The sequence below is a fragment of the Desmodus rotundus genome, chromosome 13 (genome assembly GCF_022682495.2).
Source record: "Desmodus rotundus isolate HL8 chromosome 13, HLdesRot8A.1, whole genome shotgun sequence".
Lineage (NCBI taxonomy): Eukaryota > Metazoa > Chordata > Mammalia > Chiroptera > Phyllostomidae > Desmodus > Desmodus rotundus.
Genome location: NC_071399.1, coordinates 38,215,556 through 38,240,426, shown reverse-complemented (window position 1 = coordinate 38,240,426; position 24,871 = coordinate 38,215,556). Strand labels below are relative to the sequence as shown.

General features: G+C 36.4%; 1 protein-coding gene across 5 annotated transcripts in view; it reads left to right on the top strand.

Annotated features, from left to right (window-relative positions):
• Positions 1-24,871, top strand: part of BIVM (basic, immunoglobulin-like variable motif containing) — a 74,895-nt gene that overhangs the window by 14,904 nt on the left and 35,120 nt on the right. For 2 of the 5 annotated variants that reach the window (XM_045186601.2, XM_045186599.2), the window contains 8 exons: positions 2,889-3,015; positions 7,741-7,836; positions 8,290-8,394; positions 8,609-8,703; positions 17,262-17,394; positions 18,785-18,871; positions 19,636-19,756; positions 20,754-22,443. In XM_045186601.2, the coding sequence (XP_045042536.1) occupies positions 7,823-7,836; positions 8,290-8,394; positions 8,609-8,703; positions 17,262-17,394; positions 18,785-18,871; positions 19,636-19,756; positions 20,754-21,050 (852 nt within the window). In that variant the 5' untranslated portion in view covers positions 2,889-3,015; positions 7,741-7,822 and the 3' untranslated portion in view covers positions 21,051-22,443. Of the gene's footprint in view, positions 1-2,486; positions 2,771-2,888; positions 3,016-7,740; positions 7,837-8,289; positions 8,395-8,608; positions 8,704-17,261; positions 17,395-18,784; positions 18,872-19,635; positions 19,757-20,753; positions 22,444-24,871 lie in introns of those variants that run through there. The other 3 variants (XM_045186600.3, XM_053916434.1, XM_053916433.1) reach the window with 3 other exon arrangements.

Below are 24,871 nucleotides of genomic sequence, written 5' to 3'. Positions count from 1 at the left end.
AGGTGAAAGGTTGAAAACTGCTGATAAAGCTAATCTAGCTTTATTTTGACTAGTTTTTGCAGGGTACATCTTTTTCCATCCATTTATTTCCAACCTATGTCCTTTTATATTTCAAGTATACCTCTTAAAGATAGCTAAGTATATTCAGTGAATTATTTCTGATATTGTTTATTTTAGTTCTAGAATTTATGTTTTTAAATAGTATCTGTTTCATATCTTGGATTTGCTATTTTTTCATTCATTATGAGAGGATTTTTATCTGTCTCATAGAGCATAACTATAATATCCACTTTAAAATCCTTATCTGCCAATTTTAAAATCTGAGTTATCTCACAGTTGGGCTTTTTTTTCTTGAGAACATGACACTTTTTTTTCAGTTTCCTCACATGTTCAGTAAAGTTTTTTATTATTTCCTAAATATTGAGAATGTTATCTTATGGCGATTTGGGATTCTGGTATATTCCTCCAGAGTGTTTTTGAAAATTAATTGATTAAGTTAGGAGCAGTTAATTTGGTTGGGCCCAATCAACTCTGACTGTTGAGGACATCTCAAATCTCAGTTCCATTCTTTTAGCCTTAGCTGCGCTGTTTTGGATCTGCTTAGGATTTGGGCTAAATTTATACACAGAATTTAGGCTTTCCCTTATCTGGCTGTCTTCTTTCTGGTGTGCCCCAACCTCATTTTTTCAGTGATTGTGATTGTTCAGAATTCTTTCCTGTGATTGTTCAAATCAAAAGATGCTGGGCATTCTATTTTCATTCACTGTCCTTATACCTTTCTTAAAAGCCTGTGTGGTGAATAGAGGTATATATACAATATGTATGTATATTTGGTATTGGGGCTCTATGCGTGTGTTGTGGGCAGGGTGAGTTATGGAACCCGGAATATGGCAATGACAAGGGGCAATGGGCAGAGGTTACTGGATTGATGAGATGAGGGAGACAGAGACTTCAAGCATCACTCTTTTATGTTCCACTCTCACACTTAGCTTCTACTTTGACAGAGCTTTCTTTGTCAAATTTAATATAGTTTTGTTGGAAGACCAGTTCTCAGTGTGAAATGTTATGAAGGATGTTCATTTGGGACATATATCCTTATTTATCCCCAGGGGCTCATGGGAGTAAGCTCAAAACAGAGAATAGAGAGCAGGCTTAGGTGTGCATTAGAGGAAAATGTGTGAGTACAGACCCACTTTGGGCTGCTCAGATCATGATTATCATGCTTCATCAGCCTCTAAAATTTTGAGTGGCTGGGAAAATTATTTAGGGAATTAGGGCATTATTGGGCAGTGAAGACATCTCAAGAAATGGTGGGAAGTAGGTTTTGCATTTTCTGGAGCTGTAAATATACTTATTATTAAAAGAAATTTGTGATAATGAGATTTTTTTCTCATTTTTTCAAGCTTACGCTTGTCAGTGGTTGTTTAGCTCTGTGAGAAATTTTGTGTTCTCTGAACACTTAGAAAGAATAATTGGAAGGAAGGGGTTTGGTAATTTGTTTCTGGATATTATGGTGTTTGTTATTATGACATTTTAGAAAAATTAGAGAAATTTCCTGTATAACAATAGTTTCTGAGTTCCAGCTGGTTTTGGGTGTGAAATGATTTCATTGTACAACTACTTAAATGATAAAATGGATCCTTTTCCATGTTTGTTTTCTGGCCATATATCTATATAATTTATGTTTCATAATTAATGAGTTACAAAAAAGATTAGCTTTTATGTAATTTTATAACAGATTTGATTATTTTTTAAAATATGTGTGACATTATTGAAGTATTTGAGCATAGCTGTCTGAAATGTTAACTGTATTTTAGTGAAATGAGAGTTAAATGTTATTCATATTTTAATTTATGTAACTTTTTGACTGAGTAATCCATTAGCATGGCTCAGAAATTAAAAGCATAAAAATTAAACACTATAAAGTCTAACTCTCACTTTTGTCTTCCTTTTGTCTATCTAGCCCCCAATCCCCCTTCCCCCATAGGTAACCACTATTATTTGTCTTAAGTGTCTTTGGAGAGAGAAAGAGAGAGACAGGTAGAAAATGAAGTAGAGTGAAGCGAGAGAGGGAGGGAGGGGAGAGAGAGAAGGGAACAGAGAACATACACACATAGTGAAAATAAACTTTCTTCCATTCTGGTTCCTAGTGCCAAAGTCTCATTTTAATAATGCACATATGTGCATAATTTGTAATCCATTTTGTGGTCTTGGTAGGCCTAGAGATATTTTTAAATATCACATCGTTGTGTTAGTGGATCCATTGTTTTTACTATTTAATAGAGTTACATTAATGTGGTTTTATAGAAAGGATTCATTTTCCAGAAAGTGGTTAGTTTATTATTTTACTGTTGGTAATTTGATTTTTTAAATTAAAGATTTTGTGATTCTTTTACTAGCTAAGTGAGTAGTTTAGGAATTGGAATATACAAATCTGATAGGAAATAACATTCCTGGCTGTTTAATTTTATTATTTTCTCTCTTTAAGGGAGGAGAGTATTTTTTTATTTATCTTCACCTGAGGACATTTTTTTTAATTGCTTTTCGAGAGAGAAAAAGAGAGTGAGAGAGAGAGAGAAGCATCCATTGGTTGCCTTTTCCTATGCACCCCTACTGGGTATGGAACCCAACCTGGGTATGTGCCCTGACCCGGAATTGAACTTGTGACTTTTCAGTCTACAGGATGATGCTCCAACCAACTGAGCCATACAGGCCAGGGTGATGGGACAGTATTTTTGAACATACATATATTTCTTCAATATGTTTGCAGGTATCATTTTTAGGACTAGTGGCAGTTACTTTTTAATTTTGCCCCATAATTAATTTCATTGTCCTGGCAATTCACTTCATCTTAAGCATTTTGCTTATTTTATACTCTTATATTCTAGGCAATGTAAAGAAACAAATTTCCAAGAAAAAAACTTCAGATAAAAAAGGAAGACATCAAAGGGAGTGGTCTCAGTATTCTCCTCTTGAAGATATTAAACAGCGGAAAGTATTAGACCTCAGACGATGGTAACCTCTAAAAATTGATTTTTTTCTTCCTTAACCACAATACCATTGCAATACTTAATTCCTGGGATAAATTTAGACTTCCCAGATTATTCTGAAAATGTCTTCACGCCTGGTTGTTCAAAGTGGGACCCAACTATGAACGATAGTTTTTGTTTGCTTGTTGTAGCCCATATGTCTCTCTAGATTAAGAGAGGCATTTCTACCTCACTCTCCCCCATTTTAATTCTAGGAAATTGACTTGAAGAGACTTGGCCAGATATCTTTTTAAAAAGATTTTATTTATTTACTTTTAAAGAGAAAAGAAGGGAGGGGAAAAAGAGAGGGAGAGAAACATTGATGTAAGAGAGAAACATCGATCAGTTGCCTCTCATCTGCACCCCAACCTGGGACTGAAGTTGCAGCCCAGGCATGTGGCCTGACTGGAAATCCATCTGGGATGGCCATTTGCTTTGTGGGAGGATGCCCAACCAACCAACCCACATTGGTCAGGGCTTGGCCAGATATCTCGTAGAATGTCCTCTTTTCTGGATTTGTTTGATTTTTTCCTATTAGTTGTATAAATCATTTATATGACCTCAGTGTTTCCTGAAAACTGGAAGTTAGATATAAAGACTTGACTAGGTTCTGGTTTGGGCATTTTATACAAAAATACTACCTAAGAGATCCTGGGTTGCTTCGTGTTGTATCACGATTGGAGATGCATAATATTTCGTCATCCAGCATTAGAGATACTAAGAGTGATTACTGGATTTAGGAGGTGACAGCTTTAGCCCACATTGTCAAGTTATTTTTTTCCCTCTGCAACCATCAACTTATCAGTGGGGTGACAGTGGCATTAGGCCAGTATCCTGTTCCTATCAACTTTTTACCTAGTGGTTTGAGCCAAATCTATTGATGATCCTTGCCTGAATCCTTGTTGTGAAATGGTGATATCTCAAAATTCTATTATTTTAAAAAATTTACTGTTATTCTTCTAACAAGAAGAGCTTTCTGTTATCAACTAAGTATATTTGATTACTTTAAAATACATTTCCTGTTCGAAAAAAAAGAAAGTTTAATTCATGATAGCTATAAAATTGTTAATCTCTTATTTGAAATTTTTAAGTGTCTTTTATATGAGGTTTTAGAAATACTAGATTTTTTCAACTTATTTAATAAATATTGGGTCCTTAACTATGGCCTGAGAATATAGAGATACATAAAACATAGTCTTTGTTCTCTTAAGGTTCAAAATCTAGTTGAGAGAGGGGACTAAGCAGAAAATGTAAAATATTTCAGGAGGCAATTTGTCAGATGATGAGTATGAATAAAGAAACACCATGACAGGGACTAATGAACACCAAAAGTCTTCACTGAAAAGCTGGGTGTAAGGAGAGGAAATCTGAGGGGATGGAGGTCTTTCAATGGGTCCTTCAAACCCATAAAATCAATAACTAGATGAAAAATGGAAAACTCTGTCCTTATTGAAACAGAGAAATAGCAAAGTCCCCAAACCACAGGCTCAAACCATATTTATCAAATTCTTTGCATAAACTGATGGCCTCAAACACAGGTTTCTCTAAAGTTCATCTGACAGTCCTGAAACCATCCACTGACCCTTTGATTAGATGTAGGGGTGTGAGAAGTTGCACCTGGACTGAAGCTTTGGTGTTCTTTGTGGAATCAAGGTCAACACTACAGAAGTGCAGGGAGGGCTGCAGAAGGAGAGAGCATGCTTATTGCCATTTGATTATCTTACTCCCCAACTTCTAGCTGAAGACACTGCTCTAGAGAATTTCTAGGGTAGTGGTGACTGTAAGAGTTGAACACAGGCAACATACTTCCTGATTTCAAAACTTATTACAAAGGTGTAATAATTAAGCTTCCGGCCAAGATGGAGGTGTAGGTAGACACAGTGTGCCTCCTCGCACAAACCAAAAGAAGGACAACAACAATTTAAAAACAAAAAACAACCAGAACTGACAGAAAATCAAACTGTATGGAAGTCCGAAAACCCAGGAGATAAAGAAGAAACATTCATCCAGACCAGTAGTGGAGACAGGAAGCTGGGGCAGAGAGGACTCATGGCAGTAGGTCGGCTGGTGGACCCAGCGAGGTGGCGGATTGTGGAATGGGGTAGGCCGGGCCACAGCTAGCAGACCCCACAAGGTGGTGGCTGGCGGACCCTGCAGCCCCACATTCGTGCATAGATAAACCTGGAGGAACAGTGGAAGGTGAAGCAGACTGTGCAAACCAAGGCTCCAGCGTGGGGAAATAAAGCCTCAAACCCCTGATTGAAAATACCCGTGGGGGTTGAGGTGGCAGCAGGAGAAACTCCCAGCCTCACAGGAGAGTTCGTTGGAGAGACCCACAGGAGTCTAGAGAGTGCACAAGCCCACCCACTTGGGAATCAGCACCAGAGGGGCCCAATTTGATTGTGGGTAGTGGAGGGAGTGACTGAAATCTGTCAGAGAGTGGAACAAGCACCATTGCTCCCTATCAGAACCCTCTCCGACATACAGCGTCGCAGCACAGCGACCAGCATTACCCCACCCTGGTGAACACTTAAGGCTCCGCTCTTTTACAGGTGCGCCAAGACCAAAAAAAATGGTCCAAACAAAAGAACAGATCTAAGCTCCAGAAAAAAATACAACTAAGCAACAAAGAGATAGACAGCCTATCAGATGCACAGTTCAAAACACTGGTAATCAGGAAGCTCACAGAATTGGCTGATTTGGTTACAAATTAGATGAAAAAATGAAGGCTATGCTAAGAGAAACAAAGGAAAACGTACAGGGAACCAATAGTGATGAGAAGGAAACTGGGACTCAAATCAATGGTATGGACCAGAAGGAAGAAAGAAACATCCAACCAGAAAAGAATGAAGAAACAAGAATTCAAAAAAATGAGAGGCTTAGGAGCATCCAGGACATCTTTAAACGTTCCAACATCCGAATTATAGGGGTACCAGAGGGAGAAGAGGAAGAGCAAAAAATTGAAAACTTACTTGAACAAATAATGAAGGAGAACTTCCCTACTCTGGCAAAGGAAATAGACTTCCAGGGTTCCAGGAAGCTCAGAGTGTCCCAAAGAAGCTGGGACCCAAGGAGGAACACACCAAGGCACATCATCATTCCATTACCCAAGATTAAAGAGAAGGAGAGAATCTTAGAAGCAGCAAGAGAAAAGGAGACAGTTACCTACAAAGGAGTTCCTGTAAGACTGTCAGCTGATTTCTCAAAAGAGACCTTACAGGCAAGAAGGGGCTGGAAAGAAGTATTTGAAGTCATACAAGCCAAGGACCTACATCCAAGATTACTGTATCCAGCAAAGCTATCATTTGGAATGGAAGGGCAGATAAAGTGCTTCTCAGATAAGGTCAAGTTAAAGGAATTCATCATCACCAAGCCCTTATTATATGAAATGGTAAAGGGATTTATCTAAGAAAAAAGAAGATAAAAAATATGAACAATAAAAATGACGGCAAACTCACAGTTATTAACAATCACACCTAAAACAAAAACAAAAGCAAACTAAGCAGACAACTAGAACAGGAACAGAACCACAGAACTGGAGATTACATGGAAGGTTATCAGCAGGGGAGTGGGAGGGGGAGAGAGGGGGGGAAAGGTACAGCAAATAAGTAGCATAGATGGTAGGTAGAAAATAGACAAGGGGAAGGTTAAGAATAGTATAGGAAATGTAGAATCCAGAGAACTTATAAGTATGACCCATGGACATGAACTGTAGGGGTGGAATATGGGAGGGAGGGGGTGTGCAGGATGTAGTGGAGTGAAGGGAGGGAAATGGGGCAACTGTAATAGCATAATCAATAAATATATTAAAAAATAAAACAAAGGCATATTAATTAAAAGTGTGGTGCTGGAGAAAAGATAGACATAGACCAATGGAATGGAATAGAGAGTCCAGAAATAAACCCTCATATAAATGTGAATAAAAATATCTTTGGCAAGGGAGCCAGGACCACAGAATATAGGGAGGACAGTCTCTTCAGAAAACAGTGCTGGGAAAAGTAGATATCCACATGCAAAAGAATGAAGTTTGGACCCTTATTTCATATCATACATAAAAATTAACCCAACATGGCTTAAAGACATGAATGTAAGACCTTCAAGTATAATACTCCTAGAAGAAAACATAGAGGAGGTTTATGATTTTGGATTTGTCAGTGATTTCTGGGATATGACACCAAAACCACAAATAACAAAAGCAAAAATAGACAAAAGGGACTACATAAAACTTAAACAAAAACTTCTGTGCAACAAGGAAACAGTCAACAAAGTGAAAAGGCAACATACAAAATGGGAGAAGATATTTGTAGGTTATACATACATCTGATAAGGATTAATATCTAGAATATATAAAGAACTCTTGGAATTGAAGTTGCAAATAATCACATATGCAGGTCAACTAGGAATTTGCGCTGGAATTTTAGTAGTCGGTGTCTAAGTTTATATACCATGATTTTTTTCATTGGCTTGGATAACATCCATTTTAGCTAGTAGTCAGTCATACTTAGCTATCTTCATTAAAATAAATGATTTATTGTTGTGATGCATTTATATGCATTTAATAAATATGAAAATATTTTAAGTGAATAAATATTTTGTATTGGTTAAATGATCAAAATTTTCATTATTTTAACACTTTTAGCTGCCATGAGTGTTATATTTTTATATGCCTATTTTGTATTCATTCAAGTGAAAAAAAGTCTTCTTTTCGCAGGTACTGCATAAGCCGACCACAATATAAGACTTCTTGTGGAATCACCTCATTAATTTCTTGTTGGAATTTCTTATATAGCACAATGGGAGCTGGAAAGTGAGTATGTTACTTTAAAAAAAATTGATTTTAGAGAGAGACAGAGACATCAATTTTCCACCCATTTATGCATTCACTGGTTTAATCTTGTATGTGCCCTGACTGGGTATTGAACCCACAACCTTGGCTTATGGGGACAGTGTTCTAACCAAGTGAGTTACCTGGCCAGGGCAAGTATGTTAATTTATTGGTATCTCTAAACTCTAAGGTATACGATGTTGCTCTTTCCATAATGGAAGGTTTTTAAAGATTTATTTTAAATTGAGAAAAAACTGCTACATTTTGTTTTAAGCCTATTAGCTACAAATATATGCACAAATTATGTTTGATAAAATAAAAATAAAAAATATTACTGAAATTATTTGCAAATCAGACAGACATATTAATATTGAAATAGGTTATATTTGCATATGGTTGGAATTGTAAAATGAAAGGCAATGTTTCTTTTTGTAGTCTTCCACCTATTACGCAAGAAGAAGCATTACATATTTTGGGCTTTCAACCCCCATTTGAAGATATTAGGTTTGGCCCTTTCACTGGAAATACAACACTTATGAGGTATGAAGCCTTCACATAGAGACAATATCTTATTTCTAGTTCTGCTAGATAATAATGCTGTAGATGTGTGTCGATAGTGAACTATGTATCCAGCTGCCAGACCCCAGCCTTTAGTAGATATGCCAAATTGGGCTCTGCTTGAATTTCTCTAGAATTGCAATAGTGCCATCTTTGTTATGGAACTGTTGCTATGAGGAAATCTTTTTATTTTCAGGTGGTTTAGACAAATAAATGACCACTTCCATGTGAAAGGATGCTCATATGTTCTATATAAACCTCATGGGAAGAATAAAACAGCTGGAGAAACTGGTAGGTAAACATGTAGAAGACTTATACACACTATAGGGGGTATTTTAGCGGGTAGAGGGATCAAGTAAAAAGGTAAAAGGACTCATGGACATGGGCAACGATGTGGTGATTGTTGTGGGGAGGGGGATATAAGGGAACTAAATGGCAATGGAAAAAAAATTAAAAAAAAAAAGATTTATACACAGGTACATGCACATGCACATAAATGCTTTAGACCTGGGATGTCAAACGCATTTTCACTGGGAGCCACATGAACCTCGAGGTTGCCTTCAAAGGGCCAAATGTAATTTTAGGACTGTATAAATGTAACTACTCCTTAACTGTTAAGGAATTGAAATTACATTCGGCTCTTTGAAGGTAACCTCAAGGCTGGTGTGGCCCCTGATGAAAATGAGTTTGACACCCCTGCTTTAGACCATCTCAAAGATTAGTTATTTTGATTATGTAAATGCTAAGCACAATCTGTTACTTTTATATCTCTTTATCCAAGGGGAAATCATAATACTAATCTATAGGGCACTTTTCAATATACAGTTTAATATTTTTAGTTCTTCTCATCTTTGCATGTAGAGTTTTTAGGCTTTTAAGGCATATCATAAATACTACTTTAGTTCATTTTTTGTATTATTTGGTTCCATAGGGTGTGTGAGTGTGTGTGTATGCATGTACACATGTATGCTGATTAAACTCTTTCAGAAAGCAGCATGGAATTTGCACTTTCTTTTCCTAAAAGGGAATGAAAGGATTTTAAAATAGTCGATGTTAGACTTGCATAATAACATAAGAAGATGGACTATGAAAGTGATGGAGTTCTATTATAGAATAGTCTTGGTCATAACAGAGAGTAACGGAGTTGATTTTAAGGATTGTTTTAGGTGCTAATTTAAACAATTTGCATTATTTGATAATTTTCACTTTTTAATTTGACAATAATCTTTTGACTTTACAAGTCAAAAGTTATAATACAGTGTTAAAGAAAAATTATTCTGATGTTAAAATTATAAGGAAGATTATATTCAAGACTATTGTAATAAGGGTATCACACTGGGGGACAGTGGGTTCAATCCTGAATGCAACAAAGGCAGCTGGGAATTATGGACAGCTAGGAGAGTGAGGGGTCAGTGGATGGAGAATTACTAAGAGGAGGTACTAAGAGTAGTAGAATTCTTGCTAAATTGGTCTAACAGGATTCTTGCAACAAGGAAGTTAAGGGCTTAGACCTCAAGGGTGGGAGATAATATCTCATCATATATCAAAGGTGATTAATATTTAAATTGACTTAGTAGGAATCTTACTAAAACTGAATTCAGCAGGGATGGGCCAGAAGCCATAAATGGAAGCCTAGTTGAGAAGAGGGCTCAGAGGAGCCTAAATAAAGTTTGGTCAAGGGGACAGTTTTTGTCAACAGAGAGGATATATGGTTTCCCAAGGTTAACGATTGAACATAGAGGAGGATATATTTCTCTTGTCCTATATCAGGTATATCAAGTCAGGTAAATTTGCAATTCACATGTTGATTTCTACACATACAGGTTTTATGATCTTGAACAAAGAAGTTAAGACACTCACTTACTGAGGCCAGTGTAGACCTTGGTCTTTCCATATTTGTACCCTCCCCAAAGGGTCACTGAGATAAAGATAAAAGGAGACATGTTTCTAATACATTTAGCTCCTTGTTTGACATAGACTGAGGACTCAATAAATGTTAGCTTTTATTCTTACTGACTGAATTCTGAGCAGGGGTCTGTCCCTGTGGAAAGGGCAGCTTTAAATGGTGTTTTAGTAGTTTTTTCTGTTTTTAGTGAGACTGTCAACATACCTCTCTTACTAATTTGATCAGGAAATTGACCCAGCGATCCCACTTCTGGTAACATGAGGTCTGTCTGGAAAAAGTCCAGCCATTATTAAAGCACAAAAATAGTTTGCGTGACATTGATGTAACTGGGCTTCCAAGCAGAGTGGACTGGAATATTCATGTGTGAACAATGATGACTGCACTGTACTAGTCAGTGGAGGCATTGAGTGAGCATTGTACTGTGTGGCTGTCACATTCAAAATGACTGAGCAAGTAGAGCAACGAATATGCATCAAATTGTGCGTTAAGCCTGAACATTGCTCCATGGAAACTATTCAGACGATTCAGAAGGCTGCAGCTATAGGCAACTGATGACTGGCAGCTTCATCATGACAGTGTGCCCACTCATGCATCATGTCTCGTGCAGAGATTTTTTGGCAAAATACCAAATCACCCAGGTGGCTCAGCTCCCCTACAGCCCAGACTTGGTATCCTATGACTTCTGGCTTTCCCCAAAACTAAAATCACCTTTGAAAGGGAAGAGATTTCAGTGTCGATGAGATTCAGGAAAACACGATGGTGTAGATGATGGCAATTGGGAGAAATGTGTGAGGTCCCAAGGTGCCCACTTTGAAGGGGACTGAGGTGTCATTGTCCTATGTACAATGTTTCTTGTATCTTGTACCTTTTCAATAAATGTGTCTATTTTTCATACTACATGGCTGGGTACTTTCTGGACTGACCTCATATATCTGAAGGAACCCAAAACACTCATTTGAAAGAACATACGCACCCCTATGTTCATTGCAGCATTATTTACAATCACCAAGATATGGAAGCAGCCCAAGTGTCCATCAGGAGATGAGTGAATAAAACAACTATGAGACATTTACACAATGGAATACTACTTGGTTGTAAAAAAAGAAGAAAATTTTACCCTTTGCAACAATATGGATGGACCTGGAGAACATTCTGCTAAGTGAAATAAGCCAGTCAGAGAGAGACAAATGCCATATGATTTCACTCATATATGGAATCTAATTAACAAACTGAACTACCAAGGAAAATAGAGACAGAGTCATAGAGAGCAGGATGACGCTCTCTATGGGTGGATGTGGGGTTTGGGAGGTGGAGGGATTGAGGAAAAAGGAAAAAAGATTCATGGACAACAGTACGGTGATTGGTGGGGGGAGGGGAGTATGAGGGGATTAAATGTTGATGGGAAAAAATACAATAACATTCATGAAAGTATAAAAAAAATTGATCAAGCAATTGAAACTAATGAAACTAAGAAAGGGTATGCTTTCCAATAAACCTAAGACTCATTTGAGGAGTTGGGTTAACTACTTACACTCCTCATCTTCCCCTCTTGGCAGGGGAAAGGAGTGGTTGCTGCAATTTCTTCATTAAATTTTAATGCTGTATTTTGCTAGTGTTATTCCTGTTTTCATTTTCCAATTACATTGACTCCTCACTGTTTCTTTTTCTATGTGTATTTTCTGAAGGGGGATTGCTTTGCCTCTGTCTCCTTGGAATTTTCTTGTTTCTTTCAATAGTCAGTGGCCCGGGGCAATCCCTACTTTATCTGTAATCTTTTTCTGTGACTTTAGAAGTCACTTTAGAAGCTGATTCCTCTCTTTTTAAATTTTGTTTATTTATTTTTAGAGAGGGGGAAGGGAGGGAGAAAGAGAGGGAGAGAAACATCATTGTGTGGTTGCCTTTTGCATTCCTCCTACTGGGGACCTGGCCTGCAACCCAGGCATGTACCCTAACTTGGAATTGAACCAGTGTCCCTTTGGTTCGCAGTCCGGCACTCAATCCACTCAGCCACACAAGCCAGGGCAGAAGCTGATTCCTCTTAATTCCTATAGTAATGATTATTTGTGCCTGTCCTGTGGCATTTGGCATATGCAGCCTTATATTTTGTTGAGTCTTTTTAATGTGCCTGTTCAGCTCCTAGATCACAGGAACTACCCTTAGTAGCCCTTTGATTAGGTATATGATGCCCCGTGACCTCACACAGGTTACCCTAGGACTTCTGATTGTATTCAGAGGAGGAGTTGTACATGTGTCAAGCAAAAGTCTTTTCTGTTCTCTCTCATTGTGGAAGAAAGAGCTGCAGAAATAGGCTTTCTCATTTGTCTTTGGGATATGCATTAGTGAAAATCATTGCCACTTGTTACTGTTCGTTTAAAAAATACTTTGAAACATATCTTCTTTTTGTTTCAGTTATTTTTAAAGGACTGTTAGGCCTGTTTTCCACAATAGGCTTTAAGCTTTCCTGGGGCAGTGCTTCATTGATGTTATAACTCCCTGTTCTTGCTGACATTCTCATTTCCACTGGACCCTCAACTCATTCATGGAATAAAAACAGAATCCAGGGATTTTGACAAAATTAGCGGATGTAACTGTTAATATGCATTGTCGTATTTTTTTCAAAGATGCAATTACAATAAAAGTTTGTGCTAGAAGTTGTCAACATTAGTTTCAAACTATTGGTTCATTTCTTATTATTTACTTACCATTATTATTATTACTATTATTATTCACTTATTATTATTCAAGTAACTTCAAACTATTGGTTCACTTAGTTACCAACATATGTGCCAGCGAAGTCTAGGTTCATTTTTTTAGTTGGATAGCTTGAAAAGTACACTAATGTTCATGTATTTCATTTTTATTCTTCTAATTGTTATTTAACTCATTATTTTTGCTTAACAGAGAATAGCTACTTCTGCTCTATCCTGATATAACTCATATAATATATACCCTCACCGTGGCCATTGCTACAACTTACTGCAGTGCATCTCAGGTGGACTGTGCATTAAGGAAAACCTCACCCACTGGTCTTCTCCAATCCAATTCATAATGGTCACAAAGACAGATAAATCTTTTTAATGTGCAGTGTTAATAGATCTCTTTCTTTTTAAAGAGCCCTGTAGTGCTTGCTTAAATTCTTTAGCATCATTCAAAACAAATGCAGATTGGCCTTCCACTGTTGTCCTACATGTACTGGTTGTATTTAAAATATTTCGAGGAAATAAGAGCCTTGCAGGATATTACGCTGCTGGATTACAGAATCTGATTCTTGTCATTGAAGGTGTAAAAATACATTCTACTAAATTGCTCTTGAGTTCTCTATAGTTCTTCTATAGATGAATAGGCTCTACAGAACAAACTCATATTAAACTTAGTATAAGAATGTTGCTGTATTAATTTAGAGTGATAAATATAATATCAGAGATACCAGAATTCTTTTGTTGGCTGCCCAGGACAAATACTCCTCCCTACAGTACAGTAGGCCAGTTAATCCTAGTAGTTTTTTCTACTTTCTATGTACCATACATATTAGGGCTGCGAATTTGGTAGTGGCTGCTTTGGTGATTAAATTTCAGAGTTTTTAGATATACTCTGGTCTTGAGTGAACATCATTCTGAATTTAGTTTCAATCTGTAACACATTTCTATGTCTTCTGCTAAATAGAATTATTTTCTTGGGGGACTATTTTAATGTATTAAATACTGTATTTACTGTTTTTTACTTCATAGAGTGATTTTTTATGACCTTGTCCTGAAATTTTGGGGGTGCTTCTCTATACTAACAATCATACCCTTATATTCTAATCTAGACTACTTGATGTTCTCTGGTTATATCCGTCCCCCCAGTGATTCTGTTTTCTCCTCATGCTCTTTCCTCTGTCTGGATTATGGCAGTCCTCCCACTTCAATAACTTCTGTCTTGGATACCACCCATTCTTGATTCCTTAGACCTGATGTGCTCCTTCTTTTAATTGTAACCCTTGTTGTGACATTATCTTATTCTGTCTACCCTATGTTAGTTACTTGTTTTGTCTTCCCTTTGAGGACAGCTTGACATACTACTTTTTTTTTTTTTGCTTTCTGCAGTTTCTGATATAGTTAGTACATTGCTTACTGAATTGAGTTAAATGAAATGTCCTCTTAACTCTAGACTGGTGGCTCTCAAAATGTGGTCCCTAGACCAGTGTCAGCATCACCTGGTAACATGTCAGACATGCAAATTCTTAGTCCCCATCCCAGACCTACTAAGTCAGACGCCAGTGATCTGTTGTTTAATAAGGCTTGCATTCTCAAGTTTGAGAGCTACTGATATAGTCTTTCTAAAGAGGTGTTCTCTAACCTGTTTATCAAGAGCTTGGCCTTCCATTATTGATAGGGAATCTGGAATATATTCCAGGACATTAAAGTACTTGCTGATCAAGGGCCTACCACAAGTGCTTACTTCACAAGACTATTGAGGGAGTCCAGAATGAGACAATGGCTATGGCAGATATGATATACTTGCTGTTTACTTCTCCTGGATTGTTCTATCACCTAGAATTCATTTCCTCTACATCTTTCTCATCTTTCATGTTTCTATGTAAATGCCACCACCTCCAAGGGGCCTTCACTGAATATTAAAGTCTGATGCCTGAGCCTTCTTTTAACCCAGCAACCTATTTTGATTCATTTCAAGTACAAATTACCATCAATAATTATTTCATTTGCTTATTGTTGGTTTCCTCCACTGTACAGTAAGCTCTGTGAGGCCAGGAACCCAGCCTGATTGTCCTAATTCCCTCCTGTCTTACCATTGCCTCATACATGGGAGGACTCCATAAATATGTGTTAAAAATAATTGCTAATCATAGTCACACTAAAGAAGTCAGCTGTTTTGTATTACATTTGACTTTAGAAAGAAGGAAAGTGTGAAATATTTACAGATTTCCATTAAAAAGTAATAATAAAATTTCTTTCATTAAGCATATCAGTTATTTAGGAAAACTTTATTTGGAATTTTGACAGTTTGTAAAAGATGTCTAGACTTTTCTTTTTTTTTACTTTTATTTATTTGAATATATTTTATTGATTATGCTATTACATTTTATTGATTATCCCATTTTTTCTAAACCAACTATATATATAAACATTTTTGTATTTATTAAATTTATGAGGAGTCTAAATCTATATATTTGCATTTGCACACTATCCTGGAACCTATTATTATACAATTAAGTTCAACTATGTAAGTGAAATATTAAGTGTCTTCTGAATTTTAGTTCTTTTCATTTTTCATTTAGAGATTTCCTTGGGTGCCAATTTTTAAAAAAGATTGTCTGTTTACTTATTTAGACAGAGGGGAAAGTAGGGAGAAAGAGAAGGAGAGGAGAAACATCAGTGTGTGGTTGCCTCTTGTGTGCCCCCTGCTGGGGACCTGGCCTGCAAATCAGTACAGGACTTCTTTATTATAAGTATAAGGAATAAAAAAATAATTGCATGGTAAAATCCCATTATCTTTATGCTTTTTTTGAACTGTAAGGGAAACAGAACTGGGTTAACCTCAGTCCCTCAGCCAGTTATCTAAATGTGTTTATGGATCATATTAAAGTGTGTAAAACAATGGTAGTCTTTGATGGGGGTATTTTTTTCTAAATGTCCCCCTTTTCCCCAAGGTCAATCAGTCATTTAAAAATTTTTCAATGACAGTTCACACTCAATATTATTTTGTATTAGTTTCAGGTATGGAGGATAATGCTTAGATGATAATATACTTTACAAAATGTCCCCCCCGATATTTCCAGTATCCATCTGGCACCATACAGAGTTATTACAATACTATTGACCGTGTTCCCTATGCTGTACTTTTGCTCATCTTCTGAAAGCCTGTCCTCTAGACCAGGGGTGTCAAACTCATTTTCACCAGGGGCCACATCAGCCTCACGGTTGCCTTCAAAGGGCTGAATGTAATTTCAACTCCTTAACAGTTAAGGAGTAGTTACATTTACACAGTCCTAAAGTATTTCAGCCCTTTGAAGGCAACTGCGAGGCTGTTGTGGCCCCCGTGTGAAAATGAGTTTGACAGCCCTGGTCTAGTCTGTGTAACTTTTATTTTTATTTTTATATATTTTTTAAAAGATTTTATTTTTAGAGAGAGGGTAAGGGAAGGAGAAAGAGAGGGAGAGGAAGAGAAACATCAATGTGTGGTTGCCTCTCATGTGCCCTCTACTGGGTACCTGACCCACAACCCAGACATGCGACCTGACCGGGAATCGAAGCAGTGACCCTTCGGTTTGCAAGCTTGCACTCAATCCACTGAGCTACACCAGCCAGGGTAGTCTGTGTAACTTTTGAAGAAAGATTAAATTGTGTGTTACTGGGGGAGAATTTTATCATCTGGAATTTATATTCATATATCTCAGTGGTCTTCAAATTGGGATGTATACACTGTAACTGTGTCAGGTGATCACTGTAGTATGGGAAGAACATATTAGAATGTCTATTTTAATATAATTAAAAATTCCCACTTTTTGTATATTTCTTACAAAAATCATATTAGTACAGTAGTATGCATAGTTTATAAATAAAAATACTTGTAATGTGCATGTTTATTCCGAAATTTCTAGTGATAGATGTGTTCAGCCAGAACAGTTGAGACCATTGCTATGTGCAATAGGTATTAGGTTTCATATGGTAATTAAATCTCATAGGCAAGTATGTGTGTTATGAGAAGGTTTTGGTAAACAAGGACATATTTCAGTTTTTTAGTTTTTCTATTTATCTGAATTTTATTCTAAAGGGTAAAGTTGAAAATACATTCATTAATATTTTTTTGTGTCATCAATAGCTTCTCATTTTTTCCCCATAATGTCAGTGTGTTCCGAGTAACGTCTCTTTTTTCAGTCATTAACTATGCTTTGTGTAAAGCATAGGTAGTGCTTTATGATCTCTGTTTTTGTTTTTTGTAGCATCAGGGGCCTTGTCAAAGTTAACTCATGGTTTAAAAGATGAATCGCTGGCTTATATCTATCATTGCCAAAATCATTACTTTTGTCCAATTGGCTTTGAAGCCACCCCTGTTAAAGCTAATAAAGCATTCAGGTGAGTATTTCTGTATGTTATGTGGATACTTGACCATAAAATATGCAGTAGAAAGCATTTAAGAAATATTTAGTGCTTAGAAATTGGAAGACTTAGTGATTTGCTTTCCTTACATGAAGATTATTCTTTAAACATTTGAGCTTATTCTTTGGCAGAATTGTATTTGATTAACTTTTATTTACTTATTTAAAACATTATTTATTCAAAAAATTAATTCATACGGGTGACTGAATTTTAGTACTCTTTTCACTCCTTAGCAGATTTTCTTCATGCTGGGTTGAGATAATGCCAAGATACTTAAAAGCAAAGGAAGAAGTGTCCCATTTGAAAATGGTGAAAACAGAAGCCATGAATACTTTGAGTAAAAGTATTGATAGGCATGGTTATCCTCAGCCAGCTGAGGTTCTAGTTTGTTCACACTTGGGTTGGTGGAATTGGTAATTGAAGAGGAGGAAGAGGTAGCACTGTTCTCTCAGATAGGAACAAAGGTCAGGCTGAGAGAATATGGCTTGGTTATGGGCATAGGATGGGTGTTTTGAGGCTGGAGGCCTTGCGAACTCTGTATGCCACTGAAGGCACTAGGTGGAGGTTGCATGGGGGTGGAGGTTGTGGGGCAGGGATCCTGAGACAGGCAGAAGCAACTGGGAGAATTAGGATGCTGGACATTATATTTTTGTGAATGTGGAGCAATAAGGAAACTACTGGGTTTCTCCAGATCCTGAAATGTTTTATTCATCTCTCTGGAGGTGAGGTATATTCCTATTGTTTCTTCTATGGTTTCATCCTACAACATCACCTTACTCCAGATATCTATCACATGTAAAACATAAAAAATTAGGTACTTCTCCTTTGTGCCCTTTAGAGGAGAGTTTGCCACCTCTCTCTAAGAATCACCTGAGATACTTTTCAAACTGTGCAAATCCTTGCCTGGTCTCCACTCTTGACGTATTAAAATTGGAATTTCCTATGGTGGGATTAGGGCATTGGTATGTTTAACAGTTTAACAGGTGAATCATTACCTTAGGGTTTTCTTTTTAGGATGTCCTTTGAAACTTTTTGAATGTATAGTAAAAGGAGAAGAGTAGCTCAGGAATTCTGGGAGCATGCTAAGGTTTTTTCCCCCCTCTTAGATGCTTAGATGTACTATATGTCAACTTTGTTAATCCTAGATTTTGTAATAGGGGATCAAGACCAAAATTTAATATATGTTTTCCTGTTAATTGCATTCAGACATTTGCTCAAGCCTAAACTCCAATATCTATTCTAGCATTAATGAATGCATTCTTTGAATAAACTTTAGTATATCTTTTAATAATATATAATTGAAGTAGTATTTTCAAGGGAGCAAATGACCTTTATTAAGTTTGCTGTGAATGTATTTTAAATCTAGCAGGGGTCCCCTCTCACCACAAGAAGTAGAATATTGGATTTTAATTGGAGAATCAAGTAGAAAACATCCTGCTATTCACTGTAAAAAGTATGTTAACTTTTTATTTTCAATTTCTGCTGAAAAGTCTGTTGGGATTTTGATTAGAATAAAATCCAGAGAATCCACAGTTTATTTTGTGGAGAATTCCATCATAACAATATGGACTCTTCTAATCTGTGAACATAGACTTTATCTCTACTTAAGTAGTTTTAATTTCTCTCAGCACTGTTCTATATTTTTCAAAGCAGAATTTTACATGTATTTTGTTAAAAATTTTCTCTAAGTATATTTTCTGATGCTGTTGTAAATTGATTTTTTAACTTCTCAGTTATTTTCTGGTTGTGTACAGAAATATAATTGGTTTTTCTATATAGGCCTTTAATCTTGCATCTTTACCAAATTCACTTATTAGTTAACAGTTTTTCAATACAAAGCAATTTGTAACTGCTTTAGATCTTTCACACAATCATATCTGTGAATAAAAGTATGTTAACTTTTAAGGCTTTTGTAAATGTACTTGACTCCAATTGAGACTGTTTATACTTTAGCCTGCAGGATGTCATCTAATAGGTTGATATATATTTATTTCATAGGGAGACTAACCATTTTTAAACTGAGAAACTTGGCAATAGTTGCATAAACAGAAATGTCATAAAAACGAGTTTATTACAGGTTAGTAGGTGGAACAATCCCGAGAGAGAGACTTATTGCCATGGTAATATTGCAGAATATTGCTCATGTGGAAAGTTCCATTACAATGGTCTTTTGTACTAAAAAGAAAATTGTGCTTTATTTTTCTTTCTTAATTATAGATGGGCAGATATTGTAACGGATCTAAATACTCAAAATCCAGAATTTCTAGATATTCGTCACTTGGAGAGGGGGCTGCAGTATCGAAAAACTAAGAAGGTAACACCACCATTGTATTTGAAGGTATTTTTCAACTGGCTAAAATGCAGTATTTTTCTCAGCACTCCACATTTTAAATAATATAAATCTAGTTCAGACCATCTTAGACAGAAAAGTGAAAATTATTTTAAGGACATGAGTGTATTTAAAATGAAAGGGCAAGGAGGGTGGCCTGAATTCATAAGGGGCTGGTACCATGTAAAAAAATGTTAGCAGGGGCCAAGTAGCTAGCCTCTCTCATCCTTCTGGGAGTTATATTTTATCCTTTTACCTGATTATTTGCTTCCTGAAGATCATCATCATATTTATCTTTTTCAGATGAGCAGTCTAGACTGAGACTGGCCTGCTTCAGGCCTTGTTCCATAGTCTTGTCCCAGTTTGAGTCAGGTGTTTACTCCTGAGCCATATTAACTGTGGTCTTGGGGCAGAGTCATGTATACAAACAAAACTTCTGGGGGTATTTCTCAGAGATAGGTAGATCCCATTGATATAATCCTACTAACCAGTGAAGAATGTGTAGGACAGGAAGAGGAATGGTGGTGTTTGAATTGGGCAGAATGGGAAGTTATAGTGTGTGAGAGTGACATATGGGGGAAAGATGTTTTGGTTCATTTATTTCCTGGTTAACTTTCTGAGGATTCTCAATAAAGAGGTTCAAGAGAAGAGACTGAAGAAACTAATCCTTTCTATTGGTGCAAATGGGTGACAGTGCATTGATTCAGGATATTCTTTTATTTAAGTGTATTTTATTCATTATAGTTGTCCCATTTTTTTCCTCCCCTTTATTCTCTGGATATTCTTGACTTAGAATTTTACTGTCAGATATTGACAAAGGTGTGGGCATTGTTATAGTTTTGTAATGAATGGCAGCTGGTCAGGGAAGATACAGGATAATATGATCTGATGACATCTGAAAGGATAAGTACTGTTTTGAGGCAGGTGAATGGGGGCAAAATGAGGGAATTCACAGGAACAGTTTGTTTCCCATCATTTTCTTCACCCAACTTTTTTTCCTTCTCAGGTTGGGGGAAATTTGCATTGTATTATAGCATTCCAGAGACTTAGTTGGCAAAGATTTGGCCTTTGGAACTTTCCATTTGGAACCATTAGACAAGAGTCACAACCTCCAACAACACATGGCCAGGGAATTGCCAAATCTGAGAGTGAGGACAATATCTCCAAGAAGCATCATGGGCGTCTTGGCCGGTCTTTCAGTGCTGGTTTCCATCAGGACTCAGCATGGAAAAAGATGTCCAGTATCCACGAGAGAAGGAACAGTGGCTACCAGGGTTACAGTGATTATGGTGGGAATGACTGACTATGCTGGGTACTGAAAAACTCGTGTTATGCACTGGTCTATACAGGACTGCATTGAGACAGTAGAAGATTTGATTGAGTCTACATTAAATAGGAACAGATTTTGTGGTACAAAACATAACCCTGTAGTTCTTTAGTACTTAAGATTGTATATTATTATGATGGGTGATTTCAGATAATAAGCAGATAAGCACAGATTATTGTTTTAAATTAGAGTATATAAACATTCTGGACAATTTAACAAAATCCAATAAACAAATGCAAATTTACTTAATAACATCATGATTTGAAATAGTTAAGCTTGACATGCTGAATGACTTGATCCCAAGGCATTTGTTGTAGATAGTTTTATTCCTAAGTTCATGATGTAAGGCACCACCTGCCCTTTAAAAAAAAATGGGGCTGTTGATTTCTAGTTTTCTCTCATGGTGAAAGCTCATTTAAAATTTTTCAGTGAATCTAGTAGTTCTTTTACTTGTTGCAGTATCTTGCTTGCCTCATTTGTTTACTGGTTAACTTTCTCAGGATTCTCAACAGAGGCGAAGGAGAAAAAGACTTAAGAAACTAATCCTTTCTATTGGTGCAAATGGGTGACCTAGTGCACTGTTTTAGGATATTCTTGACTTTCTTGACTTGGTATGTTACTATCAAATATTGACAAGAACTTTAGGTCTTGAAAGACTTCTATAAGTCTACAATGAACCCTGTTTTAGGGAGAGTAAAAGAATAAGTGGATATAGTTCCTATATCCAAGGTAATCTGTGAAATGAGATCTGATACTTGATTGGTCCCTCAATATGGAGTCATATATTGATAAGAGCATTAAAGACGTATTTGGGATGCCTTGACACTCAGAAGGCAACTACCATATTTCAAACTCTTGAAGTATTTCTTTTTAAAATACATATAGACAATTAGTTGTTTGAAGGTGGTGTGTTAAATAGTTCAGAAGTGTGGATTTCATATATCTGAGCTCCTCTGTACTTGACAGTCCTATGCTGTCAACTCATTACTCAGAAATGACTAGGATCTTTTGTTCTTTCATATCAGGTTAGATATGCTATCTCAAATGTTCCAGAACTCAAATCAGTGACTTGATTATTATTACAAGGTGCTGAATATGTTGGTACCATATTGCAATACATCTCAAGAAGGTTCAGATTTTTATTTTAGGAATATTTTAATTTTCTTCTCTTTTGAATTTTATATCCATTTAATCACTCAGACATGCCTAAGCCTACAAAAGGGAATATATATTATGAAATGGTCATTTTTCTGAAGGGACTGTTTTGCTTGAAATGCAAAGGACTAAAAGAGATTTGTAGGTTGTTGATTTTGTCATATGGAACTTTTAAGAAGTTTTCATCAAATAAAATTTTGTTTTCTACTTTTAATCATGTGAATGTTTTGAATCTTTGTTTTAGGGAGTATTACAATTTTGTTTGAAGACATGCTGATTTTTTAATTCTAAGTAGTATGTTATAAGAAACCATCTTGTATCTGACTTTTATAGTTAATGAAATAATATGCATTATGACTATAATTTTAGATTTGTATAAGACTTTATAATAGGAAATAGGAAATTTAATTCTTTTAGCTTGGAAGAAATGAAGTGAGTTTTGTAGGTCAAACATGGTTGAGTATCAGCAATTTCATATAGTTTGGATATTTCAGAGAAGAGAAAGAGCTGAAAGGAAAGGAGACAGATGCAACATAAAATCAAGAATAGAGTGACACCTAAGAGGATGAATTTATACAGACTGCTTATTGGCCACAAACACTCAAATCTTGATATATAGGATCACTTAATAGTTTAGCTTACAAGTTTGACAGTTATTAAGAGCTCACTGAGGTTTACACTCTTCCAGAAACGATAAGCAAGTTACTGCACACTTCTCTTTCAATATTAGTAGCATTCTCATCATATTTATTTTCTTGGTCAACATCTCTTAGGAGTCTCCACAGAAGCACTAAAGGTTTAAATATTGGCTCTGCACTTACTAGCTGTATCATCTTGGGCAAATTAAGATGAAATTTTCTGTGCTTATTTCCTCATTGATAAAATGGGGACAACAGTATCTATTTTATAAATTGTTTTGAAGAACAAGTAAGTTAATACATGTAGAGTGTTCAGAATAGTGCTTTTTGAATAGGAATTGCTATTTAAGTGCTTGCTATTATTACTACTCCAGATGTATATGTTACTGTTCAGAAACTTGATAACCCATTAAACAGCATCTCAAAGAGCCAATTCCTTGTAAGTCAGACAGACATCCCTTAGTTGCTGTTCCTTCAAAAGAATATTTTGTATTTTAAGAAATGTTGCTCTGGTTTTAAAAACACTTAAGAGTATTCACATGTTCACATTGGCTACTTTTTTTATACGTACCTCTCAGATAGTAGATATAAAAATGTTCACTTACCTAAAATCCTGAAACTACTTATTTTCCCACTACTATTCCCCATTATTAGGCTAAGCTGATATAGCAAGTATAACACTTTCCCACTTGCCTTGTCCCAGATACTTGAGGGGCTCAGGTAAGGTGCTCTAGCATACATCACATTCTATATCTCAATTGTACCCACAGCGTTTTCTCCCTCAGTCATTCACTCATCGAATTAGGCACTATTACCCAGTAGGCGTTTCAGGTTAAATTGCTGAGCTCAGAACATCCCCAAGAAGTTGGTGACCTCCATTTTATTCACAGATTCTTATTGGTGAAGGAACTTGCTTAGGATCATAGGGTATCTTAGTTTGCTAGGACTATAACAAAATACTACAGACTGGGTGACTTAAACAACAGAAATTTATTTTCTCACAGTTCTGAATGCTAGAAGTTCAAGATCAAGGTTTTAACAGGTTTTGGTTTCTCCTGAGGCTTTCTACTTGGCATGCAGATGGCTGCCTTCTGACTATGTCTTCACATGGTGTTTTCTCTATACACACATCCCTTGGTGTCTCTCTGTGCCTTGATTTTTCTCCTGTTATAAGGACCACAGTCAGAGCGGATTAGGCTCACCCTGAAGGCCTCATTTTAACTTAATCAACTTTTAAAAGGCTCTGTCTCCAAATACAGTCACATTCTGAGTTACTGGGGATTAGGGCTTCAACATAATTTTGGAGGAGGACACAGTTCATCCCACTAACATAGAGTTACATGACTCAGGTTGGATATGGAGTAATCTCTGCCTGATTTGGGAGGAAATTCATTCATCAGGGTGCAAGATGCACTGTAGAGCTTCAGACTAGACGCTGAAAAGATTATTTAGGCAATACTTACGGAATCCCTGCTAGGTGTAAGGAGAGGGGGAAAGAAGTCAAAAAATAGTTCTTAGCTTCGGTAAATAAACAGTCCACACTCCATTGGAGGGAGACAAAAACTGATTAGGCAATTATATTAATCTCTGTAAAATACAACTAAGAACAATTTCTGGGAGTTATGTTACACATGGTGGAAATGCAAAAAAGCACTGTCAGGATCATCCCTGATAGGCTATTAGGTGTTACTAGGTCAACTAAACATGGCTACTGTGAAACATCTCTTTGGGGACAGCAATGATTTTGCTTTAAGTGAATTTTCCATATGTTTTTTTTCTGTCATAAAGCATTCATTAACTAAATCACGTCCTCATTTAAATCATACTTTTCACTGAGTCTGAATCTAGTTTCAATAGTTCAAATTTGAACCAGTATGTGTGAGATGTGTGTAATGATAAATTTATTGAGTAACCACTAGTGTAAGCACTTTGCATACTATTAGCTCTGGTTCTAGCTAAAATAGTCTGCAAGACTGATTTTATGCCCAGTTTACAGATGAAGAA